At 42.3% G+C, this 21,757-nt stretch overlaps 1 protein-coding gene across 5 annotated transcripts in view; it reads left to right on the top strand.

The window, feature by feature from the left end:
• LOC134357777 (alpha-1,6-mannosylglycoprotein 6-beta-N-acetylglucosaminyltransferase A-like) overlaps positions 1-21,757 on the top strand; it is a 158,465-nt gene that overhangs the window by 100,283 nt on the left and 36,425 nt on the right. For all 5 annotated transcript variants that reach the window (XM_063069412.1, XM_063069411.1, XM_063069410.1 and 2 more), the window contains 4 exons: positions 8,099-8,233; positions 11,235-11,368; positions 15,648-15,781; positions 21,376-21,525. In XM_063069412.1, the coding sequence (XP_062925482.1) occupies positions 8,099-8,233; positions 11,235-11,368; positions 15,648-15,781; positions 21,376-21,525 (553 nt within the window). The remainder of the gene's footprint in view (positions 1-8,098; positions 8,234-11,234; positions 11,369-15,647; positions 15,782-21,375; positions 21,526-21,757) is intronic.

The following is a 21,757-nucleotide window of genomic DNA, read 5'->3' as shown; positions in this document are numbered from 1 at the left end:
GCTATCAAGAGCAATCGCTTAATTGGGCCAAAATGTACTTGTACTGATGTGTCCCATTAACTGGATTTACTGTATATGAAAGGTCAAGGATGTGAGAGGGTTTAAGGAACAAATGCAGTGAAGGAGGGGCAAAGACATCAAACTCTGATATCTATCACTGGAAAGCAAAGGTTCCAAGGGGGGGAGGGGTGGTGAAATGGCTGGTGACATATTTGTTCTAGTGTTCCTTATTCTTCATTCTCACAATGTTTAGCTGGAGAAATGTGCAGTTCATGGTCTGGTAACAGAGAGCCGGTACAACGATTCAGAGAACAGTGTCACCAGCTTCCACTCAGAGACAGATCCACTGACATTGTAAAGAGGCAGCGGATTGAAAGGCTGAATGATGGGCACTAGACAGGCCATTCGGTCCTCTATGTTGTGCCAACCTTGATGCCAATTTACACTAAACGTTCTCCTCGTGTATAATCCACATCGGTCCATTCTCTTCATATTACTTGTCTGTCTACGAAATCTTTCAAACTTCACAATCTATCCGATTCTACCACATGGTGTACCTACCACCCTGTGGAAAAGTGCTGCCCTGCGCCTTGATTTAAGCTTCAAAAACTTCCTGATTCTACAACATAATGTATCTACCTCTCTGTGTAAAAATGCTGCCCCATGCCTCGACTTTAAACTCCACTATTTACCTGATTCTACTACCACTCTGCGTAAAAATTTTTCCCCATGCATTGTCTTTAAACTTCGCCTCCTCTCATCTTTAAATCATGTCCTCTGCTGTTGCACATTTCTGCTCTGTTTATCTATATCTCTCATAGTTTTAAACACCTCTATCAGGACTCCCCAGTCTCCAATCCACGAAGGAGAACATCCAAAATTTGTCCAGCCTCTCCTACAGCTCATACTCTTCACTCCAGGCAGCATTGGTGTCCACATTTCCGAGGATCTCACCTGGTCCCTGAACTCCTCCATCCTGATCAAAAAGGCACAACAGCGCCTTTATTTCCTGCAGAGCATCAAGAAAGCTCACCTCTGTCCCAGGATACTGACGGACTTTTACCGCTGTACCATTGAGAGCATACTCACCAACTGCATCTCAGTGTGGTATGGCAATTGTCCTGTATTTGACCGTAAAACACTCCAGCGTGTGGTGAAAACTGCCCAGCGGATTATCGGCACCTAATTGCCCACCATTGAGATCATCTACCATAAACGCTGCCTGGGCAGGGTGAAAAGCATTATCAAGGATGCATCTCACCCTAACCATGGACTTTTTACTCTTCTCCCATCAGGTAGGCGCTACAGGAGCCTCCGCTCCCGCACCAGCAGGCACAGGAAGAGCTTCTTCCCTGAGGTGGTGACCCTGCTGAACCTCACATCACAGCACTAAGCAGTACTGCACCCATATTGTACTGTCTCAGTACTTTTATATTTGTGTGCTGTAGCACTTACTTTTTATTTGCAGTTATTTTGTAAATAACACTATTCTTTGCATTTCTGGTCAGATGCTAACTGCATTTCATTGGCTTTGTATCTGTACTTGGGACAATGACAATAAAGTTGAATCTAATCTAATCTAATCTAATTTTGCGGAACCTCTTCTGAATCCTCCCCACAGCATCCATGCCCTTCCTGTAAAGGGGTGAGCAGAACTACGCACAGTTCTCCAAGTGTGGTCTGACTGGACTCCAAGTGTAACATGTCTAAACTTAAAGTGTTATCTGACTGAACTCCAAGTGTGACATGTCTAAACTCCAGTTGTGGTCTGAATGGACTCTAAGTGTTATCCGACTAAACTCCAAATGTGATCTGTCTAAACTCCATGTGTGGTCTGACTGAACTCCAGATGTGGTCTGACTAAACACCAAGTGTAGTCTGTCTAAACTCCATGTGTGGTCTGACTGAACTCCATGTGTGGTCTGACTGAACTCCATGTGTGGTCTGGCTAAACTCCATGTGTGGTAACATAGAAATATAGAAAACCTACAGCACAATACAGGCCCTTCAGCCCACAATGCTGTGCCGAACATGTACTTACTTAGAAATTACCCAAGGTTACCCATAGCCCTCTATTTTTCTAAGCTCCATGCACCTATCCAGGAGTCTCCTAAAAGACTCTATCATATCCACCTCCAACACTGTCGCTGGCAGCCCATTCCACGCACTCACCACTCCCTGCATAAGAAACTTATCCCTGACATCTCCTCTGTACCTGCTTCCAAGCACCTTAAAACTGTGCCCTCTCATGTTAGCCATTTCAGCCCTGGGAAAAAGCCTCTGACTGTCCACACGATCAATGCCTCTCATCATCTTATACACCTCTATCAGGTCACCTCTCATCCTCTGTCACTCCAAGGAGAAAAGGCCAAGTTCACTCAACCTATTCGCATAAGGCATGCTCCCCAATCCAGGCAACATCCTTGTAAATCTCCTCTGCACCCTTTCTATGGTTTCCATGTCCTTCCTGTAGTGAGGTGACCAGAACTGAGCACAGTACGCCAAGTGGGGTCTGACCAGGGTCCTATATAGCTGTAACATCATCTCTCAGCTCCTAAACTCAATTCCACGGTTGATGAAGGTCAATGCACCGTTTGCCTTCTTAACCACAGAGTCAACCTGCGCAGCAGCTCTGAGTGTCCTATGGACTTGGACCCCACGATCTCTCTGATCCTTCACACTGCCAAGAGTCTTACCATTAATACTATATTCTGCCATCATATTTGACCTACCAAAATGAACCACCTCACACTTATCTGGATTGAACTCCATCTGCCACTTCTCAGCCCAGTTTTGCATCCTATCGATGTCCCATTGTAACCTCTGACAGCCCTCCACACTATCCACAACACCCCCAATCTTTGTATCATCAGCAAATTTACTAACCCATCCCTCCACTTCCTCATCCAGGTCATTTAAAAAAATCATGAAGAGAAGGGGTCCCAGAACAGATCCCTGAGGCACACCACTGGTCACTGACCTCCATGCAGAATATGACCCATCTACAACCACTCTTCGCCTTCTGTGAGCAAGCCAATTCTGGATCCACAAATCTGGATTTTAGTCCCCTTGGATCCCATGCCTCCTTACTTTCTGAATAAGCCTTGGGGCATGAGGTACCTTATCAAATGCCTTGCTGAAATCCATACACACTACATCTACTGCTCTACCTTCATCAATGTGTTTAGTCACATCCTCAAAAAATTCAATCAGGCTTGTAAGGGACGACTTGCCTTTGACAAAGCCATGCTGACTATTCCTAATCATATTATACCTCTCCAAATGTTCATAAATCCTGCATCTCAGGATCTTCTCCATCAACTTACCAACCACTGAAGTAAGACTCACTGGTCTATAATTTCCTGGGCTATCTCTACTCCCTTTCTTGAATAAGGGAACAACATCTGCAACCCTCCAATCTTCTGGAACTCACAGTTTTACAGTTATGGTAATTACAGTTATGGATCGCAATGAAGGTTACCTTTATGGAGAAGTGTTAACCAAACAGCAGATCTTCTTTTCCAAGTGCCAAATAATTTTGGATAACAAATAATTTGGTGCTGCTCTGGGGGGGGGGGTTAAATCAGATTTGCAGGGGGAGGGGAACCAGAGTGTTAGAGCAGATAGTGAGGTGGAGGAGGATAAAGGTCATGTGGGAACTGCCAGTATATTGCATGGAGTAAAGCCAGATCTAACATATAAAGAGGTTTTGAGGAAAGAGAAGCAGAATAAAAGGTGTAAAGGCAGTAAGGTAGAAGGGCTGAAGTGTGTGTACTTCAATGTAAGAAGCATCAGGAACAAAGGTGATGAACTGAGAGCTTGGATACATACATGGAATTATGTTAAAAGTTTGAAGGGCTGTCAGAGGTTACAATGGGACATCGATAGAATGCCAAACTGGGTTGAGAAGTGGCAGATGGAGTTCAACCCAGATAAGTGTGAGGTGGTTCATATTGATAGGTCAAATATGACGGCAGAGTATAGTATTAATGGTAAGACTCTTGGCAGTGTGGAGGATCAGAGGGATCTTGGGGTCTGAGTCCATAGGACACTCAAAGCTGCTGTGCAGGTTAGCATTGTGGTTAAAAATTTGAGAAAGCCATAGTTTTCAAGGGATATTGGAAACTTGGTTCGGAAAAGGAGAAGGATCTTCAATAAATATAGGCAGCTTGGAGTTAATGAGGTACTCGAGGAATATAAAGAATGTAAAAAGAATCTTAAGAAAGAAATTAGAAAAGCTAAAAGAAGATACGAGGTTGCTTTGGCAAGTAAGGTGAAAATAAATCCAAAGGGTTACTGCAGTTATGTTAGTAGCAAAAGAACAGTGAGGGATAAAATTGGTCCCTTGGAGAATCAGAGTGGATGGCTATGTGCGGAGCCAAAAGAGATGGGGGAGATTTTGAACAATTTCTTTTCTTCGGTATTCACTAAGGAGAAGGATATTGAATCGTTTAAGGTAAAGGAAACAAGAAGGGTAGTTATGGAAAGTATGACAATTAAAGAAGAGGAAGTACTGGCGCTTTTTAAGGAATATAAAAGTGGGTAAGTCTCCGGGTCCAGACAAGATATTCCCAAGGACCTTGAGGGAAGTTAGTGTGGAAATAGCAGGGGCTCTGACAGGAATATTTCAGATGTCATTAGAAACGGGGATGGTGCCGGAGGATTGGCATATTGCTCATGTGGTTCCATTGTTTAAAAAGGGTTCTAAGATTAAACCTAGCAATTATCAGCCTGTGAGTTTGACATCAGTGGTGGGTAAATTGATGGAAAGTATTCTTAGAGATGGTATATATAATTATCTGGATGGACAGGGTCTGATTAGGAACAGTCAACATGGATTTGTGTGTGGAAGGTGATGTTTGACAAATCTTATTGAATTTTTTGAAAAGGTTACTAGGAAAGTTGACGAGGGTAAAGCGGTGGATGTTGTCTATATGGACTTCAGTAAGGCCTTTGACAAGGTTCCACATGGAAGGTTAGTTAGGAAGGTTCAATCGTTAGGTATTAATATTGAAGTAGTAAAATGGATTCAGCAGTGGCTGGATGGGAGACGCCAGAGAGTAGTGGTGGATAACTGTCTGTCAGATTGGAGGACGGTGTGTAGCGGTGTGCCTCAGGGATCTGTACTGGGTCCAATGTTGTTTGTCATATATATTAATGATCTGGATTATGGGGTGGTAAATTGGATTAGTAAGTATGCAGATGATACTAAGATAGGTGGCGTTGTGGATGATGAGGAAGGTTTTCAAAGCTTGCAGAGAGATTTAGGCCAGTTAGAAGAGTGGGCTGAAAGATGGCAGATGGAGTTTAATGCTGAAAAATGTGAGGTACTACATTTTGGTAGGCCTAATCAAAATAGGACATAAGTGGTAAATGGTAGGGCATTGAAGAATGCTGTAGAACAGAGGGATCTAGGAATAATGGTGCATAGTTCCCTGAAGGTGGAATCTCATGTGGATAGGGTGGTGAAGAAAGCTTTTGGTATGCTGGCCTTTACTAATCAGAGCATTGAGTATAGGAGTTGGGATGTAATGTTGAATTTGTATAAGGCATTGGTAAGGCCAAATTTGGAGTATTGTGTACAGTTCTGGTCACCGAATTATAGGAAAGATGTCAATAAAATTGAGAGAGTACAGAGGAAGTTTACTAAAATGTTACCTGGGTTTCATCTCCTAAGTTCCAGAGAAAGGTTGAACAAGTTAGGTCTTTATTCTTTGGAGCGTAGAAGGTTGAGGGGGGACTTGATAGAGGTGTTTAAATTATGAAGGGGATTGATAGAGTTGACGTGGATAGGCTTTTTCCATTGAGAGTGGTGGAGATTCGAACAAGAGGACATGAGTTGAGAGTTAAAGGACAAACGTTTAAGGGTAACATGAGAGGGAACTTCTTTACTCAGAGAGTGGTGGCTGTGGGGAACGAGCTTCCAGTAGAAGTGGTTGAGGCAGGTTCGATGTTGTCGTTTAAAGTTAAACTGGGTAGATATATGGACAGGAAAGGAATGGAAGGTTATGGGCTGAGTGCAGGTCGGTGGAGAGTAAGAGTTTGGCATGGACTAGAAGGGCTGAAATGGCCTGTTTCCGTGCTGTAATTGTTATATGGTTATATATGTTATATATGATGTAGTGGCCATTACAGAGACTTGGCTGGCACCAGGGCAGGAATGGATTCTCAATATTCCTGGATTTCAGTGTTTTAAAAGGGATAGAGAGGGGGGGAAGGGGAGGAGGGGTGGCATTACTGGTCAGGGATACTATTGCAGCTACAGAAAGGCGGGGTAATGTAGTAAGATCCTCTTTTGAGTCAGTATGGGTAGAAGTCAGGAAAAGGAAGGGAACAGTTACTCTATTGGGAGTATTCTATAGGCCCCCTGGAGGCAGCAGAGATACCGAGGAGCAGATTGGGAGGCAGATTTTGGAAAGGTGCAAAAATAACATGGTTGTTATCATGGGTGACTTTAACTTCCCTAGTATTGATTGGCACCTGATTAGTTCCAAGGGTTTAGACGGAGCAGAGTTTGTTAAGTGTGTCCAGGATGGATTCCTGTCACAGTATGTGAACAGGCTGACTAGGGGGAATGCCATACTAGATCTAGTATTAGGTAACGAACCGGGTCAGGTCACAGATCTCTCAGTGGGTGAGCATCTGGGGGACAGTGACCACCGCTCCCTGGCCTTTAGCATTATCATGGAAAAGGATAGAATCAGAGAGGAAAGGAAAATTTTTAATTGGGGAAGGGCAAATTATGAGGCTATAAGGCTATAAGGGAAATATACTATGGACATGTGGTCGATGCTTAGGGATCTCTTGCAGGATGTTAGGGATAAATTTGTCCCGGTGAGGAAGATAAAGAATCGTAGGGTGAAGGAACCATGGGTGACAAGTGAGGTGGAGAATCTAGTCAGGTGGAAGAAGGCAGCATACATGAGGTTTAGGAAGCAACGATCAGATGGGTCTATTGAGGAACATAGGGTAGCAAGAAAGGAGCTTAAGAAGGGTCTGAGAAGAGCAAGAAGGGGGCATGAGAAGGCCTTGGCGAGTAGGGTAAAGGAAAACCCCAAAGCATTCTTCAATTATGTGAAGAACAAAAGGATGACAGGAGTGAAGGTAGGACCGATTAGAGATAAAGGTGGGAAGATGTGCCTGGAGGCTATGATAGTGAGCGAGGTCCTCAATGAATACTTCTCTTCGGTATTCACCAATGAGAGGGAACTTGATGATGGTGAGGACAATATGAGTGAGGTTGATGTTCTGGAGCATGTTGATATTAAGGGAGAGGAGGTGTTGGAGTTGTTAAAATACATTGGGACAGATAAGTCCCCGGGGCCTGATGGAATATTCCCCAGGCTGTTCCACGAGGTGAGGGAAGAGATTGCTGAGCCTCTGGCTAGGATCTTTATGTCCTTGTTGTCCACGGGAATGGTACCGGAGGATTGGAGGGAGGCGAATGTTGTCCCCTTGTTCAAAGAAGTTAGTAGGGATAGTCCGGGTAATTATAGACCAGTGAGCCTTACGTCTGTGGTGGGAAAGCTGCTGGAAAAGATTCTTAGAGATAGAATCTATGGGCATTTAGAGAATCATGGTCTGATCAGGGACAGTCAGCATGGCTTTGTGAAGGGCAGATCATGTCTAACAAGCCTGATAGAGTTCTTTGAGGAGGTGACCAGGCATATAGATGAGGGTAGTGCAGTGGATGTGATCTACATGGATTTTGGTGAGGCATTTGACAAGGTTCCACACGGTAGGCTTATTCAGAAAGTCAGAAGGCATGGGATCCAGGGAAGTTTGGCCAGGTGGATTCAGAATTGGCTTGCCTGCAGAAGGCAGAGGGTGGTGGTGGAGGGAGTACATTTAGAGTGGTGGATTGTGACTAGTGATTACCTGTAGGAATCATTCCTTGTGGTTGGATTTCCACTCCCACATATAGTTTAACCAATCTATTGTGTTCAGCAGGAATATCAAAATTGTAAAGTTAAGATCCAATGAATGTTGAATAAGGAAGATTTGGAAATGTCTGGAGAGGCTGCAATGAAATGACATGGTGCATTGTTTATTGCCTTGGTCAGACTCTCACATCGTACTTTTATTTCATTTGGATTAGGTACCTGAGCATTCTGACTGGAAATAAAGATGGATGTCCAATCCGAGGAGAAAAGCTGCTCGATCTCATATACATTGACATTGTTGGGTTGAAGCAACTCGGCTCTGTGCTCGGGACATCCTTTACCCACTATCGGTAGGACAGTAGATCGTCTTGATTGCGCTGGTCATTCTGAAGCAGGAAATATTAACGGTCTCTCTCTGGGCTACCAGCAACTCCTTTAGCCTAAGTGCGATTTGATCGTCATCTGATTAAAGTTTAAATTGAAAATTCAAAGTAAATTTATTCTCAAATTACATATATGTCACCAGATACAACCCTTAGATTCATTTTCTGTGGGCATTCATAGTAAATACAAAGAAACAGCAAACAAAAAACAAGCAAAATAATAACAATAATAAATAAATAAGCAATGAATACAGAGAACACTAGACAACGGGGTGACCCGTCGGGGCAGCCTTTGAGAGAAGGGTAGTGCAGTCTGACGTGACCAGAATGAACATTAAATTTTCCTGAATGCTATTGGTATCGCTTTGCTTTGGAAACTGAAGCAGAAAACCTCAGTTTATTAAAGAAGAATGACATGTAGCAAAGCAAATATAGCTCCTCCTCGTTTAACAAAGGACACTTTTGATGGCATCATTTCTGGTTTATCTGCCACCCTTGTGCCTCTTGTTGTCATTCTGGAGACATGCAGTCCTTTCATCCCCCGTCTCTTCATCTCTTCTGTTGTTTGTTGTTTGTCTCTGATCCTGGAGACGTGCATGCCTCTCCTCCTCTGTCTCTTCTCCTCTCATCTCTTTTTGTCCTGATTCTTTGATCCTGGAGTTGTGCGGCCCTGGTTTCATCCGATTCTCGTTCTCTCTCTCTCTCCCTGCCACTTCTGGACAACGTTTGGCGTCATCTCTTGACCATAATGTCCCCTTTCCCTCTCCACGCGGCATAAATAGGCTGACCATTTTTTTTACCCTAATTCTGGATAGAAAATATGAAGCAGTAACACCAAAGGATGCTGATTATTCTTGATGAAGTGGTTGGCCGTCTCCTAAGTGGATGTGATATAGTCACCTCTGTCCTTTGACTGAAGCAAAGGGTTTTATGGGGGTCTCGAAGTACGTGATTACAATAAGATTTAATTATCTCTTATTTGACGGGTGGCAGTTAGATCTGTCCCAATCCTGCACATGCTGATGGTGATTAGCAGAATGTGACCACTCGAAATAGAGCTGCCCTGCCCTTTTGCTCCAGTAGGTGTCGCTGCTGAGGCTGGCCGTGCACATGCGTCAGGCTGTCACGTCTCAATTTCCATGATGGCAGATTGGCTCTCAGGTTAAAGGGGAGCCTGTTGATTTTTGTGAATGAGCAATTTTATACGAATATATAACCCTGAGCTTTGCCTGCATTCTGTAAGTTTGCCCATTTTAATTCTATTTAGCCAAAAACAGTGCCGCTGTAATGCACTGTTTGCGCTAATTGGAGGTCACAAACAGACAGGCAGACAGAGCATGAGAGTTTTAGTCGTATCTAGATGAGATGAAGAGTCCTTGAAAGTAAATCTATAGGTTGTGGGAACAGTTCAGTGATGGGGCAAGTGAAGTTATCCCCTCTGGTTCAGAAGCTTGATGATTGAGAGGTAATAACTGTTCCTGAACCTGGTGGTGTGGGTCCTGATGGTTGAGAGGTAATAACTGTTCCTGAACCTGGTGGTGTGGGTCCTGAGGCTCCTGTTCCTTTGCACATATGTGGTTTGGGAATCTCATTTTTGACCCTGCCTGTAACTCGTGGACTGCCACAAGGATTGGTGCTGAGTCCATTGTTGTTTGTCATATATGTCAACGATCTGGATAATAACGTGGTTAACTGGATCTGACACCAAGTTTGGGGTGTAGTGGACAGCGAGGAAGGCTATCGTGGCTTGCAGAGGGATCTGAACCAGCTGGAAAAATGGCCGATGGAATTTAATGCGGACACGTGCGAGGTTTTGCACTTCGGTAGGACCAGCTGGGGTGGGCCTTACACAGTGAATGACTGGGCACTCTGGTGTGCAGTACGACAAAGGGATCTGGAAATACAGGTCCATAGTTCATTGAAAGTGGCGTCATAAAGAAAACTTCTGTCACATTGGCCATCATTAATAAAAGTATTGAGCATAGGAGACGAGATGTTATATTGCAGTTGTTTCAGACGTTGGTGAGGCCTAATTTGGAGTATTGTGTGCAGTTTTGGTCATTTTCCTACAGGAAAGATGTAAATAAGGTTGAAAGATTGCAAAGAAAATTTACAAGGTTGTTGCTGGGTCTGGAGGACCTGAGTTATGTGGAAAAATTGAATAGGTTAGGATATTATTCATTGGAACATAGAAGATTGAGAAGAGATTTAATAGAGGTATGCAAAATTATGAGGGTATAGATTGGGTAAATGTGAGCTGGCTTTTTCACCTGAAGTTGGGTGGGACTACAACCAGAGGCCATGGGCCAAGGGTGAAAGGTGAGAAGTTTAAAGGGAACATGAGGGGAAACTTCTTCACTCAGAGCGTTGTGAGTGTGTGGAATGAGCTGCCAGCACAAGTGGTACATGCAAGCTCGATTTCAACATTAAGAGAAATTTGGGTAGGTACATGGATGGTAGGGGTATGGAGGGCTATGGTCCAGGTGCAGATTGATGGCAGTTTAAGTGGTTCAACACAGACTAGATGGACCAAAGGACCTGTTTCTGTGCTGAACTTTTCTATCACTCTGACTTTTTATCTGAACAGTTCCCAATGAGCTTCTCAATAATGCTACCTGGTCCCAGGACAAAAAGTAAAGATCAATTTGGCATTCAAAGTTCAAAGTAACTTTATCAAAATACATATTTATCACTATATAATACCCTGAGATTCATTTTCTTGAACACATTGAACACAACTGTGGGATTAATAAACAGCTGAAAAAGATCACATTTATTCACCATGTGCAAACATGTATTAGGGATTTTCTGTGGTATATTGGTGTGACAGGAAACGAAAAACAACATTCAACAGATAATGAACAACAACATATAAATAATTATATAAAAATAAAGTGCAAAGTACATATCTGGAATAAAATGTCCATCATTCCATGCTACTAGTTCTAATTTTCTCATCCTTCCTCAGTTGTTTGTTGAGGGTTCTTGATTCATTTGGAACAGAGCCTGAATTTAACCATGCTGAATACACCAAGAAAAAAAATTACGGCTCTCCCTGGGGAAAACTCAATCTCATTCCAAAGCAGTTTTACAACATGTTCCGTAAGTAAATGACTGATCCGTAAATAAAATACTGCGAGGTTTTATTGATATTTCATGTAACATTGTACCAATAATGCAGTCCATATGCAGTACTCAATTTTACTATCTGCAAAGAATATATAAAATTACCTTGAAACCTACTCAATATATTTAGCTTGTTGTACAATGGCTTGTGATTCATGGAGTGTGTGAGTGACGGTGTTATTGGTTTGGTTTAGAGAGGAAGGCTGAGCCAGTGTTTAGAAGCAGGATACAGTACTGTAGCAATTGATGAGTTTGTGACCATGCTGAGTATTTGTGGTCTCAAAGCGAATCACTGTGATGCTGCACAGAAGAATTAAACAGTAGTGACTGGAGTTCACTGAAGGCCCAAGTGCAGAGGGAGAGACACACAAAGGAATGAACAGTTCATAGAACTTGAATAAAATCCAAACAGAAGAAAGAAAAGTAATAAACACAAGGCCACTAACTAAAAACTCTCAAGCTAATTAAAAACTAACGCTGTTACTACAACTCAAAAGCAGTAACCTAGGACTCAATTAACACCACTCCTTTAACAGCATCTATCAAAATCACTGATCTTCTTTCCCGGAACGTGGATTAAGGTAAGCAGGGAGTGTTGTCACTGTGCCTGATTCAGACTTGGCAACACTGATGCAAGAGCAAACCAGTTAAATACAGTTAGAAAGAAACCCCAGCTGGCTGGAACGAATGATTGGTATTTTCTCTCACTCATGCTCACTCGTGCGCGCGCGCGCGCACACACACACACACACACACACACACACACACACACACACATTCATACTCATGCTCACACTCCCCTCAAACCCAAGGACTGGCCATCTCTGGCATTCGTGGATTTGCAGATTCACAGACATTGGGCTTCATGTTCTCCGATGGACTTGCCAACTCAGAGCTCAGCCATCAGGTCTCACATTCCAGACATCCAATTGACCCCAGGACTCACTGATAACAACTAATGGATGAGGACCCCAAACTGCAGACCTCAACTCCAGTCTCTCTGATGACTAGGACCCTAAACACTAGGCCTTGAATGCCACACTCTCCAATGACTGGTATCCCAAATGCCACGACTTGATCCCTGATCTGGCCAATTTGCATACCAAGGGGATTAGCTTCATTTGACAAAGCTGAAAATAAATTTATTATCAAAGTACATATATGTCACCATATACAACCTTGAGATTCATTTTCTTGTGGGCTAGTGTCGCCAACCTTTTTAAGCCCAAGATCCCCTACCTCAGCCTTAGTGAAAGGCAAGATCGACCCACTAAATCGTTTAGTCACACGCATGCGCACTGGGCAGAAAAGACCGGAAGTAAAACCCCGCAACCTGGAAACAACCTCTCTTTACAAACATGCTTTCCGTAGCGGGAGTATTGCTATATCACCATTATCTTAATTAGTATTACTTATTTTTATAATGCTCACATTACAACACCTTTAATTCTATGCTTCATTATTTTTTTATTTCAACATGAAAAATAAATGAATAAAAATTGACTGTTGCACCCAGCGTGATGACTGGGGCTGAATACTTTCCGCTAGTTCCCTGAAATTTGGCTCATAACTACAGACAGCCAGTCTGAGACAGTCTGTGAGGTGTTCGTCAGTAAGACAGCTCCTGTATTTAGATTTCAGAATGTTCATCTGCTGCAGCACAGTGCCCTCGCAAACCTCCTGACAGACTGAATATTTGAATGGACAGTTTCCTTTGTTAGACTGAATGTTGAATCCACCACATTTTTCAGGTGTTTTGTATTGGTAAGCTGTTACTGAGACACTAGTATAAGTTTCAGAGGTACGCAAGATAATGACACCACTGTTTTTTGTTTCCCAGTTATTTACATTTGGGAAGTATTGGAATTTAAAGGGGGAGCAGTGTTGTAATGTGAGCATTATATAAAGATAAGTTAATACAAATTAGGATAATGGTAATATAGCAATACTCCTGCTACAGAAAGCTGTTTGTAAAGAGAGGTTGCTTCCAGGTTGTGGGGTTTTACTTCCAGTCTTTTCTACTGCAGTGCATGGCGGGGGAGCTATACAAACATATATAGAAAGAACGGAACTAAAACCCCGCAACCCAGAAACGATCTCTCTTTACAAACAGCTTTCAGTAGCGGGAGTATTGCTATATTACTATTATCCTAATTAGTATTACTTATTTTTATAATGCTCACATTACAACAGTATTTGTGTATTTATTTTTCATTTTTTTCGGGATCTACTGGGAAAGTCTCAAAGATCGACCAGTTGGCGACCATTATTGTGGGCATTCACAGTAAGTCAAAGAACCATGCAAAATGAATGAAAGACTGCCCCCCCCCCCCACAGGACGGACAAACAACCAAGGTGCAAAAGACAACAAACTGCAAATACAAAAGAGAAAAATACGGGTGAGATCTCCAATGATCTTTTTTACATCTATATTTATTCACAAGGTGGACACAGAGTCTGTTGAAGTGAGGCAAAGCAGTATCAACTCTATGGACCCTATAAGATTACCAAGGAGGAGATGTTTGCCGTCAGGAAGCATATCAGGGTGGATAAATCCACAGGGCCTGTCAAGGTGTTCCCTCGAACCCTGCAAGAGGCAAGAGCAGAAATACCAAAGGGGGACCCGAAAGTGAACAGTGACCATACCAAATGGAGATGAAAGTGAACAGTGACATTACCAAATGGTGATGAAAGTGAACAGTGACCATACCAAATGATGGTGAAAGTGAACAGCGACCATAGAAAATGGTGATGAAAGTGAACAGCGACCATAGCAAATGGTAATGAAAGTGAACAGTGATCATAGCAAATAGTGATGAAAGTGAGCAGTGACCATACCAAATGATGATGAAAGTGAACAGTGACCATACCAAATGGTGATGAAAGTGAACAGTGACCATACCAAATGATGATGAAAGTGAACAGTGACCATAGCAAATGGTGATGAAAGTGAACAGTGACCATACCAAATGGTGATGAAAGTGAACAGTGACCATACCAAATTGTGATGAAAATGAACAGTGACCATACCAAATGATGATGAAAGTAAACAGCGACCATAGCAAATGGTGATGAAAGTGAACAGTGATCATAGCAAATGGTGATGAAAGTGAACAGTGACAATACCAAAAGGTGATGAAAGTGAACAGTGACCATGGAGAGGAAAAAGAGTTTGTTAATTTGCTGGGATGACAGAGACAAGAATTGGTTCTATGTTATGAGGATTGATTTGAAAAGGGGGCTGTAACTAAAGCAGCAGATGAATTGACAATGATGTGGTGGACAGGATAGAAGTCTATTGGTCATCAGTCTTCAGGGTGCAGGTTAGAGGGATTGTGTGAGGGGACACATACAGGAGATGGGGGGGATGTCATTGAAAGGCCTAGACAGAGTGGATGTGGAGAGATGTTTCCTATAGTGGGGGAGTCTAAGACCAGAGAAAACTTCTAAGCAAACTATATGCTTTCCCACCTATTACACTCAGCAAAACTGGCACTTGTTTTCCATTGGCTATTTCGCTTGCTTCAAAATACTTTTCAATTAATTCAGTATACATCATGTAGTTATTTGTCGTGTAATCAAATGTGTCTATCTTTCTGATGTAGCCAGCCATTTCTGCATTTTAAAAAATCTATTATTATTATTATTATTATTATCACCGACTGTTGATGAACCCGTGAATTTTCTGCCTTTTGTTTTAACTCGAACCTTTCTCTCCTCTTGCAAAGAAAATAATGTGCTGCACTTCAACAGTTAGGGTAATTGTTTCAGATTCGTTTTACTACTTACTCATTGCCACTGGTATATCATGTAACTCCAGAAACTAATGAGAGCTGAGAGATGTGTGTCTGCTTCCTTTTACTTTAGTGAGACACTCACTTACGACGTGGTGGTGTGATGACGTATGCCATTCTCATTCTTTGTACATACAACCCGTAATGAATTATGTAAATGACAAAGAATGCCTAATCTAACAAAATATTTACAATTTCACTCATATATTACTGAAATATGAAATACACAGCCAATGTACCAGTGAAGTGTGGTAGCAGAAGGTAAAACATGAACTCCCATTGGTGGCTCGCTTATCAGCAGATGCAAATAAAAATTCATGCTTATTAAGAGTCAAGCTGCCAAATGACAACAGCTCAACGAGGCTGGTAACTAGCTGTTGTGCAGTAAGTGTGCAGTTAACCAATAAAAAGATGGCTAGGACAGCTATAAACTGACACTGTGCTTTCTCATGCATTTGCAGCACACACACCTGATAATAGTTTCCTCGGTTTTGTTGTGGAGGAATATTTTCACAAAAATCACTCTGCTTTCCTGAATAAAATCTCAAGAACTAACAAAGCCCTGGTTTATGGAAAATTGGCAGACTACTGGAAGGTTTGTGCTTTTATCAAAAGTTTCTTTCTTAAGCTCTTCAGCTATTGCTGTATTTGAATGTGAACAAAACATTATGGAACAAGGAAGTCAGGTTGAAAGTGACTGCAGATATTTAATCTCTTCCTTTCCAACAACTGAAGGGAAGTGTTGTCAACAAGTTGGTGTGAGGTATGTGGCTGGTTCCCAGTCAGGTGACCTGCAAAAATCAGCAACGGGCAAAGAAAGGCATTATTACTGTGGTTTCTGTCCTGATTCCTATCTGAAAGCTTCCCTGCACTGTTCCAGACAGCTGCTGCTTCATCATCATCCACAAGGCACAAGAAAGCCGTCCACAAGTCTGAAAGGACATATCCACAGCAGCCAGGGAGCGATGTGGAGATGAGGGGTATACAAAGTGGAAACATGTCTTTAGTGTGTGCAGCCACTAAATCCCCACTCCAGTACAGTGGTCACCATCACCACCAACGCTCCCTCACCACAGTGAGACACTGTCTCACCTACTGCCAGGGTGCACAGTGTGCACCTTTGCGGAAAATGATGAAGAAGGTTTGCTGTGGGTTATTTGGTACCCAGTAATGACGTTAGCAAGGAGCTGATGAATGTGGTTTAGCAGTGGCAATGGCAACGGAAACCCAGGTCGGGCACTGTCTGTGCCAAGTTTGCATGTTCTCCTTGTGACCAGGTGGGTTTGCCCTGTGCTCCTGGTTCCTGACTTCTTCCACGTCCCAAAGATCTGTGGGCTACTGGCTTAATCAGCTCCTCATATTCTCACCAGTGTAGTAAGTATCAGGAGAACTGGGGGTCAGTTGGGTCTGGTGGAGATGCAAGAGGGAAAGTGCAAGGTGGTACGTGGAGCTGATAGACTGGGCCAGAGGCCATTTCTGTGCTGAATGTCTAGATGGAAAACTCCAGCTGCCCTTTGAAGTATACGATGCACCAATGGATCAGGGGCAATTTAGCACCATGTTTCCTTGCAGGATCAGAATCACTGACATAGGTCAGTAAATTTGCTGTTTTGCGGCAATGGTACAATACAATATATTAAAAATTACTCCAAGTTACAATAAGAAATATACACTACTCCTGTATCTAATAAAGTGGCCGCTGAGTCTTCTGCTGTTGCAGTCCATCCTCTCAGTTTGAACCAGTCTAGTTATTCTCCTCTGACCTCTCTCATTAACAAAGCCTTTTCACCCACAGAACTACCTCTCACTGAATGTTTTTTGTTTTTTGCACCATCCTCTGTAATTTCTAGAGACTGTTGTGTGTGAAAATCCCAGGAGATCAGCAGTTCCTGAGATACTCAAACCACCCCGTCTGACACCAACAATCATTCCACAGTAAAAATCACTTAGATCATATTTCTTCCCCATTCTGATGTTTGATCTGAACAACAACAGAACCTCTTGCCCATGTCTGCATGCTTTTATGCACTGAGGTGCTGCCACATTTTTGGCTGAATAGATATGTGCATCAAGGAGCAGATGTACCGGTGTACCTAATAAAGTGGCCCCTGAGAGTATAAAAAGTCAATAAGTAGTGCAAAAAGAGAGCAAAAAATAGTGAGATAGTGTTCGTGGGTTAGTGAGATAGTGTTTGTGAGTTAGTGAGATAGTGTTTGTGAGATAATGAGATAGTGTTCATGGGTTAGTGCGATAGTGAGGTAGTGTTCGTGGCTTAGTGAGGTAGTGTTTGTGGCGTAGTGAGATAGTAAGGGAGTGTTTGTGGGTTAGTGCGATAGTGAGGTAGTGTTCGTGGGTTAGTGAGATATTGAGATAGTGTTCATGGGTTAGTGCGATAGTGAGGTAGTGTTCGTGGCTTAGTGAGGTAGTGTTTGTGGTGTAGTGAGATAGTGAGGGAGTGTTTGTGGGTTAGCGGGGTATTGTTCGTGGGTTAGTGAGATAGTGTTCGTGGCTTAGTGAGATAGCGAGGTAGTGTTCGTGGGTTAGTGAGATAGTGTTCGTGGGTTCATTGTTCATTCATACGTCTGACGGTGTTGGGGAAGAAGCTGTTTCTGAAATGTTGAGTGTGTATCTTTAGGCTCCTGGACCTTCTTCCTCATGATAACAATGAGAGAATCCTGGGTGGTGAGGACCCTCAATGATGGATGCTGCCTTCTTGAGGCTCTGTCTTTTGAAGGCATCCTCAATGGTGGGATCCCATGCCCATGATGGAATTGGCTCAGTTTACAACCCTCTGCAGCTTTTTCCGATCTGCACATTGACATCTCCATCTCAGGTGGCGCTGCAACGAGTCAGCATATATATCTGTAGAAAGTCTTAAAATGTGGTTTCTTTCTAGTTTTTCTGAGAGGCATTAATGTGCATTGTGGGTTAAATTAAGAGATCCTAATTTCTGTCAGTTATCACAGAATGTGCACTGTGCACCAGACGATGTGGTCCAATGCACTCCTGATGTCAGTTGAATATTAGCGGTGAATCACAACTTGTAGATAAATGAGTCCAATTACTTGGCATAGGGATTAGAATTCAAAATCCATTGTAGATGGACAGGACAAATGTCTTTTCTTATCACCAGTACTGATTTGAACATTCTTGAATATTCAACATTCACTGTTCCTTCCAACAATAAGTTTTGCCGATAATATAAAAACACGTGGTAGTTGTATTCTGGTAAGGATTCTGCAATGGGATATAGACTGAGGGGTAAGCTGGCAAATGGAGTTTAATGTGGGGTCATGAACTTCAGGAAGAGGAATCAAAAGTGGATTCTACTACCTAAATGGAACGAGTCAGGTTGTAGGTGAGGTCCTAGTGTGATGGGATATTTCCAGGGATCTCGGTGAAGCAGTGTAGGATATTGGCAGAAATGGGACACCAGATGCAGCAACATCTAGTCAGAAAGTTTTGAACTTAAGCTGATGCCAGTCAATTGGTATGGTTAGTAAACAATCAGCCAGAGACCAGGATCCGTGTTTCAGAGGCATGAATCTGAGACCTACCACCTGATGTAGTTTAAATTCAAGCAATTATATAAATCTTAGATGGAAAGGTGATGGGGGTGATGTGGTAATCATAAACACAAGAGGTTCTGCAGATGCTGGGAAACATCAGCTGTTTATTCCTCTACAGATGCTGCCTGACCTGCCTGAGTTCGTTCAGAATTTTGTGTGTGTTACTGTGGTAGTCCTGAAGTTACTGGATCACCTTAAAAGACCAATGGTTCACTACCTAGTGATTTCAGACCCAAAAATCTGCACAGATTTGTTCAGCAATGAACTGTCAGACCATAAGAGATAGGAGCAGAATTCAGATGTCCAGCCCATTGAGTCTGCTCCACCATTTCATCATGGCTGATCCATTTTCCCTCTCAACCCCTTTCTTCTGCCTTCTCCCTGAAGCCTTTTACACCCAGACAAATCAAGAACCTATTAATCCCTATACTAAATACACCCAATGACCTGGCCTCCTCCTGTGACAATGAATTTCACACATTCTCCACTCTCTGGCTAAAGAAATTCCTCTTCATCTCCTTACTAAATGGACATCCCTCTATTCTGAGGCTGTGCCCTCTGCCCTCTGGTCTCCCTCACTAAAGGAAACATCATCTCCATATCAACTCTTTCTAGGCCTTTCAATATTCCATAGGTTTCAATGAGATCCAACCCCCTTTAGGGAGTCCTGCAAGAGGACTCCCAAGTCCCTTTGCACCTCAGATTTTTGAATTTTCTGCCTATTTAGAAATAGTCTACACTTTCGTTTGTTGTACCAAAATGCATGACCATACACTTCCCGATACTATATTCCATTTGCCACTTCTTTACCCATTCTTCTAATTTATCTAAGTCCTTCTCCAGTCTCTCTGTTTCCTCATCACTACCTGCTCCTCTACCTCTCTTTGTATCCTCTACAAACTTGGCCACAAAGCCATCAATTCCATCATCCAAATCATTGACATACAACATAAAGAGAAATGGTCCAAACACCAACCTCTGTAGAACACCAGTAGTCACTGGCAGCCAATCAGAAAAGGCTCCCTTTATTCCCACGCTTTGCTTCCTACCAATCAGCCACTGCTTTATGCATGTTAGTATCTTTCCTATAATACCATGGACTTTTATCTTGTTAAGCAGCTTCATGTGCAGCACCTTGTCAAACCTTCTGAAAATCCAGGAACACAACATCTACCAATTTTCCTTGGTCTATCCTGCTTGTTATTTTTTTCAGAATTCAACAGATTTTTCAAGAAAGGTTTTCCCTTATGAAAACCATGCTGATTTTGAGCTTTTTTTTGTGGCGCCAAGTACCCTGAAACCACATCTTCAACAATCAACTCCAACATCTTCCTGACCACTGGTATATAATTTCATTTCTTCTGCCACTTTCTCTTCTTGAAGAGTGGAGTGACATTTTTAATTTTCCAATCCTCCAGAACCATTCCAGAATCTAGTGATTCTAGAAAGATCGTTACCAATGCCTCCACAATTTCCCCAGCCACTTCTTTTAGGACCCCGGGGTGTAGTCCATCTGGTCGAGGTGACTTATCCACCTTCAGACCTTTCAGCTTCCCAAGTAATAGCAACTTCACACACTTCTGCCCCCAGACACTCTCAAACTTCAAGCATACTGTTAGTGTCTTCCACAGTGAAGGTGGATGCAAAATACTTTAGAATCAGAATCAGGTTTAATATCACCAGCATATGTCATGAAATTTGTTAATTATTTAAATTTATTTGTTAATAAATACTTACTTAGTTCATCTGTTATTTCTTTGTCCCCCATTACCACCTCTGCAGAGTCATTTTCCAATGGTCCAATATCCACTCTCACCTCTTTTTTGCTCTTTATATATCTGAAAAATGTTTTGGTATCTTCTTTGATATTTTTGGCTAGTTTACCTTCATATTTAATCTTTTCCCTCCTTATGGCTTCGTTAAAATTTCCCAGTCCTCTAACCTTCCACTAATTTTTTGTTCCATTATATGCACTCTCTTTTGCTTTTCTGTTGGCTTTAACTTCCCTTGTCACCCATGGTTGCATCATCCTGCCTTTAGAATATTTGTTCTTCTTAGGGATGTAGCTATCCTGCACCTTCTGAATTTTTTCCCAGGAACTCCAGCTATTACTGTTCTACCATCATTCCTACTAGTGTCCCCTTCCAATCATGCCTCTCATGCCTCTGTAATTCCCTTTACTCCTCTGTAATACTGATACATCCAATTTTAGCTTCTCCTTCTCAAATTGCAGGGTGAATTCTATCACATTATGGTCACTGCCTCCTAAGTGTTCCTTTACCTTGGGCTCCCTAATAAAATCTGATTCATGACACAACACCCAACCCAGAATAGCCTTTCCCCTAGTAGGCTCAACCACAAGCTGCTCTAAAAAACCATCTCGTAAGCATTCTTCAAATTTTTGGGGGATTTTCCCAATCTCTTTGCTTATTGAAATCCCCCATGAATATCATAACATTGCCCTTTTGACATGTGTTTTCTATCTCCTGTTATATTTTGTAATCCACATCTTGGCTACTGGTTGGAGGCCTGGTACCTAGTAATAAGTACTAGATTATGACTGATGTCCACATTTTGTGCAGTCGTTTTTGTAATTTTTTATCTCCCAATTTTTTTACAGGATAAAATACCTTTCCTAGATATTGTCAGAAAATATGCTGAGCTTCATGGCACTTTTCATGAAGATTATAAGGTCGTTCTCCCCAAGTACGTAATTAATCATGGAATTCTAAGTGGTCATGATCTACAACTCCTCCTCAGGGAGACTAAGGTTTGTATGACATTTACAATATAGTGAAGTAACTGGCTGTCACGGTGATGGTGATAAATTACAGAATAAGATCATTTGCAGAACATTTAGGGGAAAAGTTGACCATAAAAGTTAGGTATCAAAAAATGTCATTGTGAGGTAATGACTGTTATTCTGCATCCTCCCATCGACCAGCACCCGCACCATAGCCGTCCATACCTCTCCTATCTATGTACTTATCCAAGCTTCTCTT

This window comes from Mobula hypostoma, chromosome 17 (assembly GCF_963921235.1).
Source record: "Mobula hypostoma chromosome 17, sMobHyp1.1, whole genome shotgun sequence".
NCBI classification, from domain to species: Eukaryota; Metazoa; Chordata; class Chondrichthyes; order Myliobatiformes; family Myliobatidae; genus Mobula; species Mobula hypostoma.
Note: the sequence above shows the minus strand (reverse complement) of the source record. Positions and strands in the feature narration are given on the sequence as shown.